General features: G+C 43.0%; 2 protein-coding genes across 2 annotated transcripts in view; one reads left to right on the top strand and one right to left on the bottom strand.

Annotated features, from left to right (window-relative positions):
* Positions 1-571: 571 nt before the first annotated feature.
* On the top strand, positions 572-10,724 carry igfbp5a (insulin-like growth factor binding protein 5a). The gene is made up of 4 exons (XM_076303269.1): positions 572-1,359; positions 6,086-6,294; positions 6,662-6,781; positions 7,814-10,724. Exons 1-4 carry the CDS (start codon positions 1,026-1,028, stop codon positions 7,949-7,951), a joined length of 801 nt encoding a protein of 266 aa, XP_076159384.1. The 5' UTR covers positions 572-1,025; the 3' UTR covers positions 7,952-10,724.
* Positions 10,725-11,225: 501 nt separating this feature from the next.
* The window catches only part of igfbp2a (insulin-like growth factor binding protein 2a), an 18,740-nt gene continuing 10,514 nt past the window's right edge, over positions 11,226-19,451 (bottom strand). The window contains exons 3-4 of the mRNA XM_076303268.1: positions 13,488-13,628; positions 11,226-13,123 (exon numbers count right to left, since the gene is read on the bottom strand). Coding sequence (XP_076159383.1) covers positions 12,965-13,123; positions 13,488-13,628 — 300 coding nt within the window. The 3' untranslated portion in view covers positions 11,226-12,964. The remainder of the gene's footprint in view (positions 13,124-13,487; positions 13,629-19,451) is intronic.

The following is a 19,451-nucleotide window of genomic DNA, read 5'->3' as shown; positions in this document are numbered from 1 at the left end:
ATGGGGGCAGCCTAGATACACGAATCGTCTTAAGCAGGGTTTATCTAGGATATAGCAACTGTTTGGTATTGACCATACTATTTCACCATTACCAGGGATAGCCAAGTATTGCCATTTAGTCTCATGATTGTATGCTTGCTTATTTGATTCTTCCACAATATAATTTCGTAAAATGAAGTCGGACAGATTAATTGTGAGATCTCAGTAACGAACAGCGTTGACAGACATCACAGACAATGTAGATAGTTCCCCATTCCCAGTGAAGTTCCACTTTCAACTGAAACTGAACTGTAGCTTATTTGACACAAAAATATCGGTTGTGGCATCCCAACTAACCTCTAGCATAGAATAAGGTTGGCTTTCATCATATCACACGACATGTCTTTACCATGTGACACGTCACCTGGAGGTCCTGGACCACTGCAGGGGCTATTAGAAATGTATGCGAGCCATCAAATTTGCTACTGCCGGTATACCAGGACCCGCCCAAGAATCCCCACCTTTAAGCGAAATGAAGTGCGCCTCCCCCTTCCTACCGCTCACATGTTCACTGACTAGTGTTCGTGTCTGCAGTTTTAAAAGGCAAGACTGCTGTCAGCCGCGGACGAGAGCGCTGAGAGAGACGGCTGGAAGTAGTTGAAGGAGGAGGAGACCGGGTGCCTATTACCGCTCATTGATTTCAGGAGTTTTCTGTCGTCATTGACGTGTGGCTGATTTGGAAACGCGTTGAGGCTTATATTTTTTAATTTACTTGAGCACCATTTTTTAGAAATTCGTGTGAAAGGAGAACAAATACCAGCACTTCTCCAAAGACAAAAATATTTTAGTTTGACACCTGGGAAAGGGGAAAATTCAATCCAACGACCAAAGATACCATTGCACAATTGCAGACTTGATTCCAAAGACATGAATTCCGTCCCTCAATGACCGGACGCTGAGCGATCACCCACAACACCACATCTCAGATTTATAGTTCTCGTGGAGTACTTCTGTTTTTTTTTTTTTTATCGTTTGACTCCATAAATATGTTTTTTAGTTTTTGCACTTTGGTGACATTTGTGTTGGGACTGACCCGGTGTCAGGGCTCCTACGTGCCCTGCGAACCGTGCGACCAGAAAGCGCTCTCTATGTGCCCACCGGTGCCCGTCGGTTGTCAGCTGGTGAAGGAGCCGGGTTGCGGCTGCTGCTTGACCTGTGCGCTGTCCGAGGGTCAGCCGTGCGGGGTCTATACTGGCCCGTGCAGTCAAGGGCTCCGTTGCTTGCCGCGGAGCGGCGAGGAAAAGCCTCTTCACGCACTCCTCCATGGCAAAGGCGTGTGCATGAACGAGAAAGTATACAAACCGCTTCATCCTGCAAAGGGTAAGTGCAAGGTGTGACTCTGGGGTGTTGGGGGGGAAATCCTAATGCTGGTCTCGCTTGTGCAGCTACACGCACAAAGGAAATGTACGTTGCCACTGAGATTATTTTTGTCCTCTGTTTCCATGCAAATCAGGTCTACCCTTTATTCTAAGGTACCACAAGGGGAAATTGGGTCATTATTCCCATTTATGTAATCTTGTAAAAATTCAAACAATGCCCTAAGGATATTTGACGAAGTGTGATCATCATTATATTCGTTATTCAAATTCTATAACTATTTTCATGGCCCCTAAGGATTAGGGTTTTCCAAATAGCCATACAACACATTCAAATTATGGACACATGGTCAGTTGTCTTTAATAACATGCACAGAGTTTTATCAGATCATCAATCGACAACTACATTCATGCTCCCCATTCATGTCCAGCTGTGGTGCTGGTCCCATGTGAGCACATTCTAGTAGTCCTGTCCTTCTGAGGCAGGTCTCTGTTTGCCGGCTGTGCAAGGTGAAAATCAAGAGGGGTGGTGGTGGTGGTGTGTGTGGGGGGGGGGGGGGGCTGGGTGCTTAAAGTGATGTTTGTGTTGTTAAAACGCCTCTCCCCCTGGAGGCTTCATCTGGGCTCAAAATGGCATGATGATTACAGTTATTGGACTTCAGAGGCGTCATTATCCCGCAGAAGAATAGCCCTGTGACCGCGGTGACCCGAGCTGTGTCAGAGGAGCCCCGTGAGGGGGCACAGGTCTCCATTACTATCCTAGAGGAATTTGGCTCCCTTTGTTTATCTTCACACTGTGTCTTACAGCTGAACTAGAGAATGAGAGAGAGAGAGAGAGAGAGAGAGAGAGATGGTGTGGGTTGACAGTTGTTCTGCAGTGATTCAGCAGAATGCCGTTGGAGCTTGGAGCTTTTGCGCGACACGCCGTCTGTCAGGCTGCAGAAGGATTTAGAGTAGCAGCTCTCATTTCCTGTGGCCTGCCCAAGTACATACCCAACCACCACTTACCAGCTGGAGCAAGGGCAGAGTGACAGAGTGAGAGAGAGTGTGTGTGTGTGTGTGTGAGAGACTATTCTGCGAGTGAGAGAGAGAGAGAGCATGAAAATGAAAAGCATGCAACACAGCTAAAGTTGGATGTGGAAAGGGGAGAGAGAGGGAGAAAGAAAAGAGAGAGAGAGGAAAGTGTGCACCAATCACAGCGACAGAGATGAAGAGAGTGAGAGCGAGAGATAGGAGCAAGGGAGCAAGGGCAGAGTGACAGAGAGAGAGTGTGTGTGTGTGTGAGACTATTCTGCGAGTGAGAGTGAGTGAGAGAGAGAGAGAGCAAGAGAATTGTCAAGGGAGAACAAGTTGGAGTGAGACACTTAAAGGAGATCAAGGTCAGGTGTCAGGCCGCTCTCCAAGGACAGCAGGGCCGAGACCAGATTAGCATGAATTCTCCGAACAGGACCTCCAGATTAGGGGCCAGAGGAGCCCTCCTCGCTGATGACATCCTTCAGGATGCGGAGAGGAGATGCAGTTAACTAGCGCCGGCTCCATGACACCCATGATGGCAGATTAGAAGAGACGCAAACGTGGTTGATTATCACGCTCGGTGCTCTGTAACTGAAAAAGAAAAGGGGCAAAAATTGGATGAGTCGAAGGGTGTTGGGGCGAGGAAAAGCTTGGGGGTGGGTGGTGTGTGTGTGTGGGGGGGGGGGGGTTGGTTCGTGACACCACCACTACCAAGGCTTGGGAGATTTGCTCATCTGCTGTGACCCTGATTCGCTGGGTGCTTAGCTACGCAATGCGTCACGTCACGGTGGAGTCTGGGGGGGGGTAGAAGGGTATTTGCTCGGCTCTGTTACAATACTTGAACCACCACACACACACACACACACACACACACGCATAAACACACACATGCATACACACACACACACACACAGACACACACACAGGGGCTCAGTTTTGGTGGTTAAGAAGCGGGACATGTGAGATCTTGCACCTTTCTGCTCCCCCCATGCCTGCATGTATGAGAGTGAATGGGGTCACTTGCATTGTAAGCTGAGAGTCAAATGTTTAGAAAAAGACAAAGCATGCATGCAATGACATACTGTTTCACCATAGCCAAATCATCCAACACAGGACATTTATTTGGACATATTCTCATATGTTAATCTTGCTATTCTTAATGGCTTTTTTTCTTTTCTTAATCGATTCTGTGATTTGGGGAAGAACTGCTGCATTACGGTATTAAAACACCCGGCGCCATGACTACTTGGCTCATTTGAATGACGTTTCTGGGGCAAATTTATGTTTCTCTCCACACGTTCCTGCAGAAAGCACAAAAGCAATGAAATATGCATGCAGCCTCTCTCTCTCTCTCTCTCTCTCTCTCTCACTGCAAGGCTTCGGTGATTCTCCTAATAAAGTTTTACAAGAAGTCGTTCAGCATGCATTTGTCACCCACACCTGGGAGGGAGGAAGGGTGCACAGCAGCTGCAGAATCACACACGGGCACACACACACACACACACACACACACACACACATAAAAATACACATGCACATAGACACACACACACACACACATATATGCACGCTGCCTATACTGTTACACACAAATACATAAATACACATAGACACATACACATGCACACACTTTCTCTCTCTTTCTTTCTTTTCTTTCTTTTTCTCTCTCACTCTCTCTCTCTCTCTCTCTCTCACACACACACAAACACACACACACACACACACAAACAAACAAACAAACAGAAAAATGTGTGGGAGACTGGGATGAGCTGAATCTGTCTGTTTTAAAAGTCAGGGGTGTGCAGAGAAACTGAGAATGTCCACCCTAAAGGCCTTCTACTTTAGAAAAATGTCCACCCTAAAGGCCTTCTACTTTTGAAAAATGTGGTCATTTCTTATTACTGTATAGTATTCCCCCATGCTCACTCTCTGAATGCCTTTGCATATGTTACCTTCCCCGTCTTGCGCAGTTACAGCTAACAGCTTTAATTGGAGATTTTTTTTTTTACTAATTATTGCAAGATGGATGGGGCAAGTGCACACAATGCGAGTTTAATCTATTCTGTTTCACATTAGACCCAAAAAGCAGAGATGATGGCATGCCCCACATCTCGAATGCTGAACACAGCCGTGGAAAATCTGGCTTGTAAGATTTATAAGTATTTAAAATTCAATAAAACTGGACATGGCCAATGAATGACTGAGGCCTGCCTGAACTTCAATAAGTTGATGCAGTATTCCTGCGGAATTCTCACAGCTGTGCTGTGACCCTTGGATGCAGCATGGAAGGATGTCAAAATCCAGCTGCCTCGCTCCATGTTGGAGATGGACGGGATCTGGGAAAACGGAGGAGTTTCTAGGGCAGTAGCCTAAAGCTCTCGGAACACATATTACATTCACTGTAAAAGCTGGACCCAGCCAGCCACACACCAAAACTGCCCCCCCCCCCCTCCTTTTTTTATTGTTTGTAGTCGCGCTGAACAATTGTAGTTGTCTTGGACACCTGCAGAGGGTGTCACTACAGCTGTCACATGACTCCTGCAACCCCCCCCCCCCCCGCCCCCCAAACCACCACCATAGCACCCTCCCTTTTCATCAGGAACTGCTGTTGTGAGAGCAAGAGAAGGAGAACGAGAGGAGAGGAGAGAGGAGAGCTTTACCTTCTATGTGGGGAAGAGTGGGGAGGAGGAGGAGGAGGGGGGGGGGCACATGACCATACCCCTCCTTGGCTTGGTGCCAGAGCACTGGCTCAGTTTCAGAGAGTCAGTGTCAGACTCACTAAGCCTCCTTTACAAGTGAGAGAGTCGGAAAAACTGAGCGCTCGGCCCTGCCAGAGAGAGAGAGAGAGAGAGAGAGAGCGTGCGAGAAAGATGGGGGAGAGAACTTGATTCCAAAAGAGGAAAGAAGAGCCCTATTGTCGCAAATGAGGAGATACTGGCCTTTTTAAGTCTGTGGCTGAAAGGCAATATGGAGGAATGCAGGAATGAAGATATGAGAGCGGGATTGAAAAGACAGGGAGAGATTCTGCAAAAAAAGAAAAGAAAGAAAGAAAAGGCAACAAACATATTACTCTTCTTGTCATGTGTGAGCGTGACGGTTTGGCTTTGGCAAGTCAGCACTACACTCTACGCTGGAAGGGAAAAAGAGAGTGACTCTGACGGAGGGAGAAAGAGTGAGGGAGGGAGAGGGAAAGGGAGGGAGGGGAAATCAATCCCAAGAATAAAACGACTCATCCTCGTCTGTTAGTGTAATCTGCTGCTCACCATGTTTATCCAGCTGTGATGGATGGCAACTGTTCCAGGAGGCCTTTCCACCCCCCACCCCCTCTCCTCCTCTTTTAATTTCTCCTTTTTGTCCTCTCACACACTCCCTCTCAAAATGCCAAGGAGAGCCCAGAGAGTCCAGCATTCACGACTGGCTTTCTCCTCTCATCGTGTCATCTGTTCCTATAACAACAAATTATTATCCCCTATAGATATAGATAGGTGTTTAGACATAGAATGGTTGGACGTAAAGAATATTGTCATGGCCATGGTCATACGAAAGTCATAAGATTTATGATTTTGAGATTACTTATCACATTTATTTCTTTGTATGTTTTCTACTATTAAGGAGAATGAAGAAAAAAATAAAATAATGGTGGGACTGGTGGAAATACCAGACGTGCATCAGAACTAGATGCTTATTTAATATGTTTTCTTTTGCCTTTTTCTCAGAGCGGGAGTCTCAGGAAGAAGCCCGTGTTACCGAGGTAACAGAGACGCTGCTTCCGCAAGCCAAAGTGCCACTGTTTCCACGGGACCACATCAACAGCAAGAAGGCCGTGGCCATGCGCAAGGACCGCAAGAGGCAGCAGGCCAAATTGCGCACCGTGATCTATGTAGACCACCCACCGCTCGCCTTAGACAAACACCAACCAGAATTTGTAAGTTCGACAGCTACGAAAACAACCAGCCGACTTCTGAAGCCCCATTACCAACACACTAACTAGCTCTCTAAATAATTATCGGAATATGGATTGGCCAGGATTGTAAAACAAATGGAAAGTAAAGCATTTGAGCAATTTCTTTTAGATTGCTATTGCATGTAATTAAAACCTAAAAAGGCCAACATTGTTCTCTTGGCAGACATGATAAAAAGGGAAAACTCCAGTAAAAAAACAAAAAACACAAAATTGTAAGAATATTTAAAACCTTGAAAATAAAGTCAACATTCACTTTTGTAATGGGCCAGTGGCCTATTGATTTTGACCTCATTGTTTAGCCTTGTAAATATGTATTGCGTGTCCACAGGGTCCTTGCAGGAGAAAGCTAGACGGCATCATTCAGCGGATGAAGGACACGTCCAGAGTCATGGCGCTCTCTCTCTACCTGCCCAACTGTGACAAGAGGGGCTTCTTCAAACGCAAGCAGGTACAGTACACAGCCTACATTTTAAAACTACGGAGGATCAGGGAGGGGTTAGAGATGGCAGGTGCAACAGTGCCGAAGGTGGATAAAGACAAAAGCTTATCTTGACTGTCTCGCATGGCTGGTGTAGCCTAAATTCAGGAATGAAAATAACTTTGAGATCTTAGAATTACTGAGACTTCTGTGTGAAACCTGGGACTTCTCTGTCTGGTAATACTGACAATTATCTACCTTGTAGCATCTTTTAGACCTGTTTGCCTGCTTGCTTTTCATGACCCCTCTAGGGATATTGTCCTTGTGGTTATATATATATATAAACAAAGATTATTATCCTATTTAGATAAACTGTACATATCTTGGACATAATGTTTTCATATCACAGGGCCCTAATTTCAATGATGGGCAGTCCAAAGCCTTTACTTTAATATGAGCTAACAGCCAAGCTACACTGGGTACACAATTGAGGCGTTCTGTTCGTGGAGTGTAGAAAAGTCTTAGAAGACTGGTCCAATTTTTGATTTTTTTTCAAATGTATGCACTGCTGTTGCCTCAGACACTCTGTGCCTGCTGTAGCCTGCTTGTAACGTAATAACTTGACAAAGTCAATTTGCTTGTTTAACACCATGGGCAAGATATCAAAGCACAAACATTGATGAGTCCCTGTAAAGCACGCACATGCCACACGATAGCTATATTTCATCCATTAGAACTTTTCTTGTTGACACACTTTGGACTTTACCCTCATTTAAATCAGGGTCCATGGTCTTAAAGAATCACTCTTGTCGTAATTGTGTTTTTTTGTGTGGGATTGTGTTTGACCAATGGTTGGTTGTTTGTCTTCCTTTACTCTGTTTTAATAAGGATGTACTCTTGTGTGATAGAAGAGTTTGAACACTAGTGTACCTTTTACAAAAGTAAGGCTTCTGGTCGTTGCTATGCGTTCAAAGCTGAAATGCCAGCCTGATTACCTGCTTTTTATTTCATATCAAAGTGGTAAATCTGGGCCCTTTTCCCTCTCTCCTTACTGCACCACAGTGTAAGCCATCCCGTGGCCGCAAGCGGGGCATCTGTTGGTGTGTGGACAAGTACGGCGTGCAGATGCCAGGGACGGACTACAGCGGAGGGGACATTCAGTGCCGAGACCTGGAGAGCAGCAGCAGCAACAACGAGTGAGGCAGTTTTAGGGGGGACTTCCTGTCACATGACCCCCAAGATGGCAACACAACCACCAATCATGGCTCATCATTAACATGCAGAAGCCTTTTTTAAAAATATTAGACCGACTGGCCAGAATTTGATTGTCTGCTTAGAGTTTCTTTTTTTTTTTTTTGTGTTCAGTCCTGAGAATATATTAACACACAGTAATTTTGCTGTGTTTTGAACATGCCTATTCCAATGGTGAGACATATTTAAGGCCACCTAAATCATGTCTGCCACCAGCCACACTGAATATTGGTGCCAGAAGTGAGCAGAATTGTTTTATTGGCCTGGTTTTGAGTGACTTTTATGTATGTCTTTGTCTAAGCACTTAAACATGACTTTTTCCAGGTTCATTTCCTCCTACATTGTATCAGATTTGTTTAAATGTTCAGTTCAAGTAGGCCTACCCATTAAATAGTGAATCTCTATCAGATCTCTAACAGAAAAAAGCTTCTGGCAACCAATTGCCTTTGACAAGAAAAGGTTTAGTCAGTTGACTAGCCTTTGTAAGCTAGCTTTTGTAAAATGCTACAGCTTCAGCTTAAAAAATGTACTGTTTTGTATTTGATGTTATTGACTATGGAAGCTACAGTATATCAGACCACTATCTTTGGAGTATCAGCTCTTGAGTACTGCCAGACACTTTGGGAAATAGTTCTCTTTTATCTTCCCATTTGATTTCTTCCTGGTTGAACTATAGACTCTTTGCTTGATCATTTGTAGCGAAAACTTCTTAGGGCTCTTAATTCAACGAATACTGGTGCTTTCAAAAATCACAATATGATCCTGAACCTGTAAGCTTTGACTTGTGCAAATACAAACAAAAACCCCTCTCCCCTTCCACCCTATGTTGAACAGAAGAGGGCCTATCATTTGAATACAAGATGGCTGGCTTTTACCCACACTCTGGCTTCCTATGTAAATCTCAGTGCCTTTTTTCCATGACATGAGATATTTCAATACTGATTTACATTTGAGCTGCAGATGTAGACCTACTCACTGAACATCATCACACCCGGCTACTGGGAAAGAGTTCTTGGTAGTGTTATTAAGGTCCCATATTCCTTCCACAGGACAAATTAATGGGAAGATCATGTTTTCTTGATGCTTTAGATATGACAGCGGCCAAGAGGGGTTTTTTGCGCTTTGAAACTTGGTTCCTCGGGTCAAATGGCTATATGCAAACGCTGATGCTGTTATTTATGGCTCCAAATATCATGCATAGTAGGGAATGCATAAGGTGGCCTTGGGTGTTAATGACTTCCCTTGAATAATGAAGACTGTGTGGTAGCAAGCAAACAATCGCAGTTGCCATCAAACCCCAGCAGTCATAACCTTATTGGTAACATCATTACAAAGAGTATCTCTCACAACACACAGTCATACTGCTTGGGAATCCCTCCAAAGCTCTCTCTGCTGACGCTGAATCATGTTGGTGAAACCGACGACTCCACTTTATGTGAAGGAAGTGTGGACACACCTCAGTCTTTGAGGTATTGTCATGTCAAAATGGCAGCCGTTCTCTGGTGGTGGTGGTGGTGGTGGTGGTGGTGCTTTTGTGGCCCGTAGTTAATCTTGACCATTTCCACTGGTAAATAAGCAGTAGCCTACAATAGTTTGGATAAGCAGCTAATGGCTCAAGTTTCTTCCAAGAAGTCCCTAGAGTACCTTCCTAGTATTGGTATTTGTTCTCTTAGAATTTCTTCTGAGCCTTCACCAACTTGCAGTACAGATTTTGCACATGTTTTTATCAGTAGCTGTGTTCTCTGGGCACTGACCCTGTGACCTTGGTATTGGTCACACCATGCTAAGATAACAAATAAGCAGTTTAAACCAGAGACTCAGTGGCTCATAAAGGGGTTTGTTGACTCAGGCAGTGCCCCCCACCCCCATACACACACACACACACTGGCCCCCACTCCCCTGGTCAGTTGGGCTGCAATAATTCACCACTCCCACTCATCAACCCACATTTGCTAGCGCTTGGTTACAGAGCTATTCTGGACCGCAGTGGTGGTAGACGCCATGCAAACGATGCAAATTCGGCAGGTGAGAGAGATGGGGAGAGGAGCAAGCACATAAAGGAACGTGACCCGTTCATCTGACACCTCAATCAACAAATCTAAGTTAAAATGACAAATGGCATCTTGGAAAGAGAGCGAGCCAACACTGCCAGCTAAGGACTGGGACTTAGCCAATGTCCCCCGGTCCCTTTATTTTTGGTGTGGTCAGTGGGAGGGAAGCGTATGATCCAGACACAAGTAATGTCACATTTGCCAAATTCACCTAGTCGATTGAGAGGAGAGGATCAGAGGAGCGAGATGGTACCTAGTCTCATGGCCCGATATGTTTCAGTCTCACCACTGTTTATGTAGCAAGTTATTAGGGATTATGGTTTATGACACAAATGATGTTTTATATGAGAAGTAGAAAATTGGATGAACAGTTCCCATGTGAAAATAGAACTTTATATGTCTTTCACTCCTCATGTGTTCATTTGCAAAGATGAAAGTCTTTTCCTGGCCTGCAGTGGGAAGGAAAGAATGTTTCAGCCACCCCACTTCATCTACCCATTTTCTGAAAGAAAAAAAATAATCATGCACAAGTCTTCCTGTTAAAAAAGGACAAAAATGATATCGCCAATATCACTGTGTAATATTTATTCACCTTGTAATTTATGTACTCTATCTTTGTCTTTTTTTGTAATGACAAAGCATTTATTTAAATAAAATGATGTATTCATTTATGAAGAGGTATTTCAATTTACTTCCTGAAGTTTCATGATTAGTGGGGATGGTCTGTGGGGGTGCTTCTAGCTGCTTACAGCTGCTACGACATATCTTTAGTTGTGTTCCTTGACATTATTGACAATAGCCAGTTGCTGGTCACCTGGGAGTCCAGACTAGATCCTGGGCATATTATTTCCTACCTCTCCAAGGAGCCTGACGGAGGAACTGGCAATAAAAACCTCTACATCCTACCTCAGCTAGACACACACATTTGGAGCTATGCTTTCTTTTGCTCACCCACCTTCAGAACATATACTCATCAGACTACTGTACACAATTTGCATTGTAGTTTACATATTCCTTGACTAAAACACCATAGGCACACAATAGGCTAAACGATTCTTGTTTCGTTTGTGTTTGTAAGGTCTAACCAGGCGAGAAAACCTTGACATTGAGCCAACAATATACACATACACACAAACAGGAGAGGGAATCCCAATGAGGACATGGATGCAAAACTGGTTTAATATGTGTTTAATATAATACTGTAAGACATGACTGGAGAGTACTTTGTAATGTATGCATCTTGTACACTGAAGATACAATGGAGCTTCAACAGAACCACAGAGTATTATGGAAGGTTGAGAACATATAGCTTATGCTACAGCAAGAGCTGCTAAACAAAAAATAAAAACATTCTGAGGAAGAATTTGTCTGAAACACAAGAAAGCTCATTCCAGAGAGGAGTAGCCTACCAGTCAAAAGTACAGAGTTATGAGGATCATTTTGTCTATAACTGGGGAACAGAGACACCTTAACACAAATTATATTAAGTTTGATGGGAGCCGCCTCAAATTGCCATGTCTGTTGTAAACATGTCAGTGTGTAATAAATGATTTACAAGGAGGCTGAGTGCTAATGATTATGAAGAGAGTAGAAGGTACTGGTCATACCTACATGTTCTCTTAATCCAAATTATTTAACCCAAATCAGCAAACATAAACATAGTGTGCAGACCATTTGGAATCGACACCTGTGGTTGTCATGTTGGTCAGAGCACTATTCTACTGTGAACCCTGACCACTTTGTCAAAAATGACCACCAGGTGGCAGAAAGCACCACTGCAGACAGTAACATCTTGCATGAAACAGACATTTTGTCAGTATTTTAACACATACTTTGCGTAGTCAAATAAAAATTATATTTCAAAGCACCTTCAGGTTGTGAGTGGTAAACCATATTTCCAGTCAGGAATGGATTACAGTTTTAACATAAAACTATGACATTGTTAATGTGTTAAAAAAGTGAGGTCTCTCTATGTTAGAGAGGGTTACCAGGGATCTAGTGTTAGATATATTGCATGTTAGTCCTTTAACTCAAAATCATTTTGGGAGCCCCAAGGAGTCTTGATAGCTTACAATCTCTGTTAAAAATGGCTTTTTGTATCAAACAATGTCTAAAGAACTGAAAACATTGCCAACTGAACAAGATCTTCTGTGCTGAGCAACAACACATATTCAGCTAACTCACTCTATATTTAGTAAGATACAACAAACAAACAGACTCTAATTACCCAAAACACTATGCTCAGCTCATTGGCATAGACGATGGCATACTGGATTTGTTGTATGGTGTACTAAAAGATCTACAGCCTTCTAAGTGTCTAAAGATGCCTAGTTTGCCTGTATCCTACCTCTATTAAACACCACACACTAAGATACATATTTGGCAACAATCAGTTGAACACTTTAGATGAAAACAAAATGTCTACAGCCACTCACACAAATACATACAGCGTATCTTACAGCTCACTTTCCTGTAATGCTGCAACAATTAATCAATTATTATTAAAGTGTTCTCCAACTATTTTGGTAATCCTTTAAATCAGTTTGAGTAATTTTTGGGTGGAAAAAAAATCTAAATTCTCTGATTCCATCCTCGTAAACTTCAAATTATTTTCTGGTGTACTCGCGCTCTATGACAGTAAACTGAATATCTTTGGCGTGTGGACAAAACAAGGCGTTTGAGGACATTATCTTGAGCTTTGCGAAACACTGATTGACTTCTTTTTTTTTTTTTTTTTGCACCATAATTGAGAATATAAACAACAGATTAATCGACCGGGACAATAATCGCTAGTTGCAGCCCTCCGTCCATGTTGACACACTGCCTCTACTGGGCCTGGCTGTGCCCTCCAGTTGGCTGTGAGGGGAGGGAGAGGGATGGGGGTACAGGGCACAGAATGCGCAATCGGGGGTTAATTCAAGGGTGCAGTCGGGGGGTTAATCTCTTGTCCTCCTAGGTACTGGCTGCAGTTGGGGTCGCCTCTGACCACTGGGGATTCTGGCATTGCACGTCCAGTGTGAGGGTTAACACACCAGCACTCACCTCTCTGTCCATTCACAGACATCTTGCACTGAGACATGACAGAAGGTAAGAACAGGAAGAATTGCCATTTTAAAATGAATGAATGAATGAATGAATGAATGAATGAATGAATGAATCTAAATCAACACAGAGCCTAAAGACCTTTTAAATGCTCTCCTAGTTTAATTTCTAGATTGCCATATTATCCCTGGAACACGTAAAACTCCATCATATCACACTGCAGCATCTTGCACTTTCCTTGTTTAGCACATTTAAAACCAACATAAGCTGTAGACAGCCTACCACAGTGTTTTCCAGTCAAGGCAAATTGATTTATTATACAATGGCATATCACAACATGTGGAGCATTAGGACTGCTGTGGGGTACTATGGGGGTGTGAGTCTCGTCTCACCTGTTTGTGGTTGTACTGTCCCACCTTGTCACAGTTGGGAATGTGCAGGGCGTAGAGGTCCTCCAGAGGACCCCGGTTGTCCCTGAAGGGCATCTTTGAGATGCGTTCCAGGACCTGGTCCAGTTCCGTTTGACACTGGGTCTGTACAAAACACACACACACACACACACACACACACACACACACACACACACACACACACACACATTCATCCAAAGCCACTTAACACAGCAATATAACCTGGGGGATGGTGTTCTTTACTTCTGTCAAATCAGAAATGAATCAATTGTATAATTGCAACGGGGAGGCTACACCGGGCACAAAAAAGGAAACGTTCCGTTCACGTAGCGTCTGCTGCAACAATTAGCTTCAACTACTGTATCATCAATAGAACTGGTTACACCAGAAGTGTTAGCATTGCATACTGTACGTTCAGAAAAATTACACCAGTCTTCTAAAACTGTTTTTACGCTACGCAGAAAGAGCGCTTCAGTTGCGGGTGCCTGTTGCCTGTGTAACTCTTGTATAAATACACTATGTGGCATATGTTTTACTTTTATGTGCTCATCAAGCCCATATGGCTTTGGTGCTGTTACAACCTTAGTTGTAGTAGATCCATAGGGACATAGAATCAAATGCAGAGACACAAAGAGATGATGTCCACCAAAAGAGATGATGTCCACCGAGCATCAGCAATCGATTAACATGTCTTCCTTAATGCAGCTTCCCAGTGCAGTGCAGGCTGTGTAATTTGAAGTATCCCCTTACATAAGCTTAATCCCCACCAGACTCGAGAAATGAGACACAGATCTTTGCAGTCGCACAGAGCAATGACCTAAGACAAGTAGCCGTGCCTGCTCCTTATTAGAAAATGTCTTCTTCAATACAAGCTTGTGTCAAATCCTCATGGGTTGGAACGACCACAACACAGATTCTTATCTAAAATCTTGTAGCTAACTCCTTCCTTACATTCCTCCAAAATTATGTATTTCATTTATGTAGCCTTTTTTTTTCTTAATATGAATGACTGGCTGGAGCTATTGACAGTAAGTGATCTGGCTGGGTTTTCCCTACGGAGACTAACACTAAAAACATACGCAAACACATCAAAACAGCTGTCAAGCCCTTCTGGAGGAGCGGTCGTTCTCGGCCCAAAACAAATTAAAAGAAAAAACAGCGTTAAGCCCAGAGGTCTTAGGTTCAGCAGCAGCACTGCATCAGCTTGGCCGCATCAAGTACACTCCTCAATGCCATTTTCCGCACAAGAGCACTGCAGTAGGTCTGGTCGTCTTCCTCTCCCTGGCAGAGCCCTCCTGACACGAGTGTGAGAGGGGCTACAAAGGAGGATAAGGATGACTAGGAAATGAGGAGAGTTTGACATGATCCCTTTTAAGCACATAAACATGTTGTGGATGTATGCATATACTATATGTACAAGTACAAGTCTGCATTATGCAAGTGTATCAGCTGTGTTCTCACGTCATATTTATTGCATTATGCAGGTGTACCAGCACAGTTCTCAGGCCATATTCCCCACAAAAGGCTGGCATCTGCGGTAGGCCTGGAGCCCACTCTTCCTCTGAGCCTGGTCCAGCGCTGGCCCAAATCTGGCCCACATTTGTCTGGTTGGTTGAACAGCTGGAAGTGTATTGCATAGTTGCTGGAGGGACATTGTATTCTAAGTGACAAACCAGATTAAGTTGTCTCTGTGTATGTGGTAAAATTCCTAGTAGAAGGGCCCACTGTTTTTCTTTTTTGCAGGGAGAATGAAGCCATGGAGCACTTCTATTAGGAGATTTACCACTTTACCGTAACACAACATTAACTTAGGCTTTTCCCTAATTCAGGTTCTTGCAATGGCATCAGGCAGAAGGTATAGGGTGCTGTCCTTCCAAACCAACTGGGATTGCAGATCATTCATACTAGCATTAAACTGCTGAATAAGCCAGGAAGAGAAAATACTGCACTTTAGTACTGCAACCCCAAATCAGAAAAAGTTGGGATGTTGTGTAAAATGCAAATGAAACAGAATGTGATAATATACAAGTCTTGTAAGCCCATATTTAGCAGCAAAAAGGACATAGACAACATATCAACAAAATTTTGACTAATTCATGGAAAATATATGATCATTCTGAATTTCATGCCAGCAACATGTTTCAAAAAAAGTTGGGTAACACTTTACTTGACAGTATCGACATAAGGATGACATGACACTGTCATGAATACATGGCATATTTTTTACTTTTATGTGCTAACCCTAACCCTAACCCTAACCCTAACCCTAACGTGAACCAAAACCCTAACCCTAACCTTAACCCTAAACCTAACCCTATCTTGTTATGACAAAAACCAAATGACACTTAATGACAGAAGCGTCATGTCATAAACGTTTATGACTTGTTTATGACACGTTCATGACAGTGTCATGACACTCTTATGTTGATATTGTCAAGTAAAGTGTAACCAAAAGTTGGGACAGGGAATGTTTACCACTGTGCTGCTTCACCTTTTCATTTAACAAAATTCTGTAAATGTTTAGGAACTGAGAAGATCAGTTGCTAGAGTTTTGAGAATTCAAAGTTGTCCCATTCCTGCCCGATATAGGATTTCAGTTGCTCAACAGTATGAGGTATTCTTAATCATGTTTTTCATCCATGATGCACCAGGTCTGGACTGCAGACAGGCCATTTTAGTACCTGGACTCTTACTCTGTGGAGAAATACTGTTTAAATATGTGCAGAATTCATTTTGCCATTGTTTTCCTGAAATAGGAAAACAATGCTATCCTCTTCTCTTTAGCCCAGATGAGTCCATGATTTCCAAAAATGATTGCAAATTTTTGATTGGTCTAACCACAGGACCTTTTTCCATGTTACCTCAGTCCGTTTAAACAAGCTCAGGCCCAGATAAGACGGTGGTATTTCTGTATCATGTCTAAAGACAATTTTGGCTATTGCATGGTAAAGTTTACACTAGCATTTCTGAATTGAGTATCACACTGTGCACATAAACAATTGTTATCAGAGGTTTTCCTGAGCCCATACAATGATTTTCTTTACAGAAACAGGTCTGGTTTTAATGCAGTGCCATTTGTGGTCCAAAAGACCACGGCCAATCAATATTGTTTCTCAGCTCTATCCCTAGTTTGCAAAGATTTCTCTGGATTCTCTGAATATTTAAATGATATTACGTACTGTAGATGATGAACTCCCCAAATACTTCACAATTGGGGGGCAGGCTACAGCGCCCAAGTGCCCACGGGAACCTGCGGTCATATCCCGATCCCACCCCATCTCTCTCTCTCCCACTCACTTCTTGTCAATCTTCACTGTCCTATCCAAATAAAAGGCAAAAAGCCCAAAACATACACTTAATTTGATATTGTCGTGGCAGATATTCAGACTCGGGCCAGAAATTAAGTCCAAACATCTTGCCTACAACGTAACAAAAATACACCATTATAAGTGCTAAAGTCAAAAACTTATCCCAAAAAGAAGGCACATAGCCCAAAGCCTGAGTGGATCGCACGATCGCACTCCCGAACAATTGTTGAACACCAACATTTATACCCCTCCTTAGATGCTGACACAACATTTGGCAACTTCGAACCCACAGGTGGGGTTATGAAAGGATCGTCGTCCGGTCTTATCTTCCCAAGTCAGCACTATTGCTGCCAAGGGTACGAACTTTTCACCGTATAGCACAAGTTCAGAGGTTTACACAAAGTTCAGGGGTTTATACAGTGATCACAGGTCACACATCGTTCATGGGTTACATATCGTTCACTCGTTTTCTCTCATACTAGCTGTTTTTGAGTAGAGCCCGTCTCCGATGGCGTCCTTAGTTGCAAGGCCAAGCATGCTTTTTTCAAACAGGCTTCACCCATCCACAGTGAGACCCAAAGTGACAAAGAGAGACATAGGGATACAGAGCGCACGTAGGGGGAATTCTGGTAGAATAGCTTCAGTATGTTAATAGTATTAGTTAAACTTGTTATTTAAAATGTTATAAAAGTATGTTAGCTAGGAATAACTTCAGTGTATTACTTGATTATGATTGAGGTTATATGAATACATGCTTTACAGTTTCAAACTAATTCTCATCATGATGTCTACAAACCATAGTGATAATTTTATATAACAATATGTTGTCTGTGTCCTTTTGGCAACTAAATATGAGTTTACGAGATTTGCAGATTATTACATTGTTTTTATTCGCATTTTACACAACGTTTGTATGTTAAAATGTCATTGATGATACTGCACTTTACTATTCCATAATGTAGAGCTGCTTGGTGTTGTGTACTGTTTTTGTGTGGGTGTAATGTGATTGGTTGGTTGTCCTGTTTGTTTATCTGATGAGCTGGCTGGTGCAAAATTAATTTCTGAAAGGACCAATAAACATATATCTATCTCTAGCTACCTTATGTCCCTCTGGTTACCAGGTGTGAACAGCTTTTTGTTTACACCGAATGATCAAGCCACTGCCAGACATGACGTCACACCTACTGGACAAATGTGGGCAGGAGCTGGCCCTGATCCAGCTTAGAGCCGTAGCTCCACAGTTAGTCGTTATCCAGGAGCACTAACTACTGAGCCTTGCTGCTGACCCCGAGGCTGTCATTTTGGTGACCCCTTTTAGAACGACACGTTCCAAATGTAAACAGCAGCCCCTAAATCATACGAGGGACGGTGGCAGTCCCGGGCTACACTCGGTCAAAGTCAGTGGTTTTGTCATGTCTTTGTCTCTGGTAATTTCACTTAATAGCCCTTAAGAATGCACAGAGAGCTACAGATGTGGGAGGGAGAGTAAGCGGGAGAGAGGGATAGAGAGAGATGGAGCAAGAATGAGAGAGGGAATAGAGAAAAAATGGAGAGACAGAGAGAGAGGGAGAGGGAGGGGGGGCAGAACATTTGACAGGGTGCAAATAACAGACAGAGCAGAAGAGAAATGTTGAGACAGAGGAAGGGAGAGAGGGAGAGAATGGAGCAATACACAGAGAGAGAGACAGAGAGAGAATGTAAGAGTGAGCGAATGAGAGAGTGAGGGAAGGGGAGATGCAGAGAGAGAGAGGGGGAGAGAGAGATAAAGAGGGAGAGAGAGAGACAGGGAGAGAGAGAGAGGAGGTTAAAAGTGCTGGGAGAGGCACTGAGTGTCTGGCTGTTAATGGTCTGAGGAGCCTCTGTAATGGAGACTTGCTCTCTTCCACGGTCTCTTTGTCCACAAGAAATACCTCATCACCATTCACAAGGGAAATCAGCTACTGACATATGTACACTTATTATTGAATATCCTCAGCCAAGAGCAAAAATGCAATATAATTCCAAGGAGGAGTAATTACATTTTGTGACGTTTTTTTGTTGTTTGTTTTGTTTTGTGTAATTGTTTTTTTCCCCCTTACATCTGCCTGGAAACCACCACATTATAACATGGCAGCATAATTTATTTAAGTCATATAAATTTCTTTAAGAAGACTCTGTTAAATCCCCCTCATAAGACATGGGTAAAATATGGAACCAACAAAAAACTGGAAGCTCGTCATTAATATCAGTTTCTACCAACATCAGCAGGGGGCAGTATTACTCTTCTCCCGAAAAAGGAAAATGTAAAACCATTGAATACACAAAGTAAAAAGAGTAAAAAAAAAACTTTCCTGTACAATAATGTAATGATGAACAAACTTTTGCATTTCTATCACTGTACAGTTAATCAAATCGCTTTGAAACAAATATCCAATTTAAGAAAGCATAGTACTCAAAAACTCACTCACTCAAAAAATACCATATATTCTATTTCTATTTTCAATAGTTCAACATATTAATGAGATTGTATGGTCTCTAAAAGAAGTGGCTGTTTGAAGGAAGGTTCTGATGCCTCAGTTCTTGCTCTAAGGGGAATCAGGATTCACTTTCTACACTAGACACAGCACTCCTTGACAATATAATATGTGATTTTTCTCTG

The sequence above is a fragment of the Alosa pseudoharengus genome, unplaced genomic scaffold (genome assembly GCF_046254945.1).
Source record: "Alosa pseudoharengus isolate Yale_2024_CS ecotype anadromous, Long Island Sound unplaced genomic scaffold, YU_APseudo_1.1 YU_APseudo_1.1_scf_24, whole genome shotgun sequence".
NCBI classification, from domain to species: Eukaryota; Metazoa; Chordata; class Actinopteri; order Clupeiformes; family Clupeidae; genus Alosa; species Alosa pseudoharengus.
The sequence above is the reverse complement of the archived record's forward strand: the minus strand, read 5'-3'. Positions and strand labels throughout refer to the sequence as shown.

Excerpts from the sequence above, each read along its gene's own strand:
- igfbp5a (XM_076303269.1), top strand. The coding sequence starts at position 1,026 with ATGTTTTTTAGTTTTTGCACTTTGGTGACATTTGTGTTGGGACTGACC. Across the intron at positions 1,360-6,085 it reads ACCGCTTCATCCTGCAAAGG|AGCGGGAGTCTCAGGAAGAA; the intron begins GTAAGTGCAAGG and ends CCTTTTTCTCAG. Across the intron at positions 6,782-7,813 it reads GCTTCTTCAAACGCAAGCAG|TGTAAGCCATCCCGTGGCCG; the intron begins GTACAGTACACA and ends ACTGCACCACAG.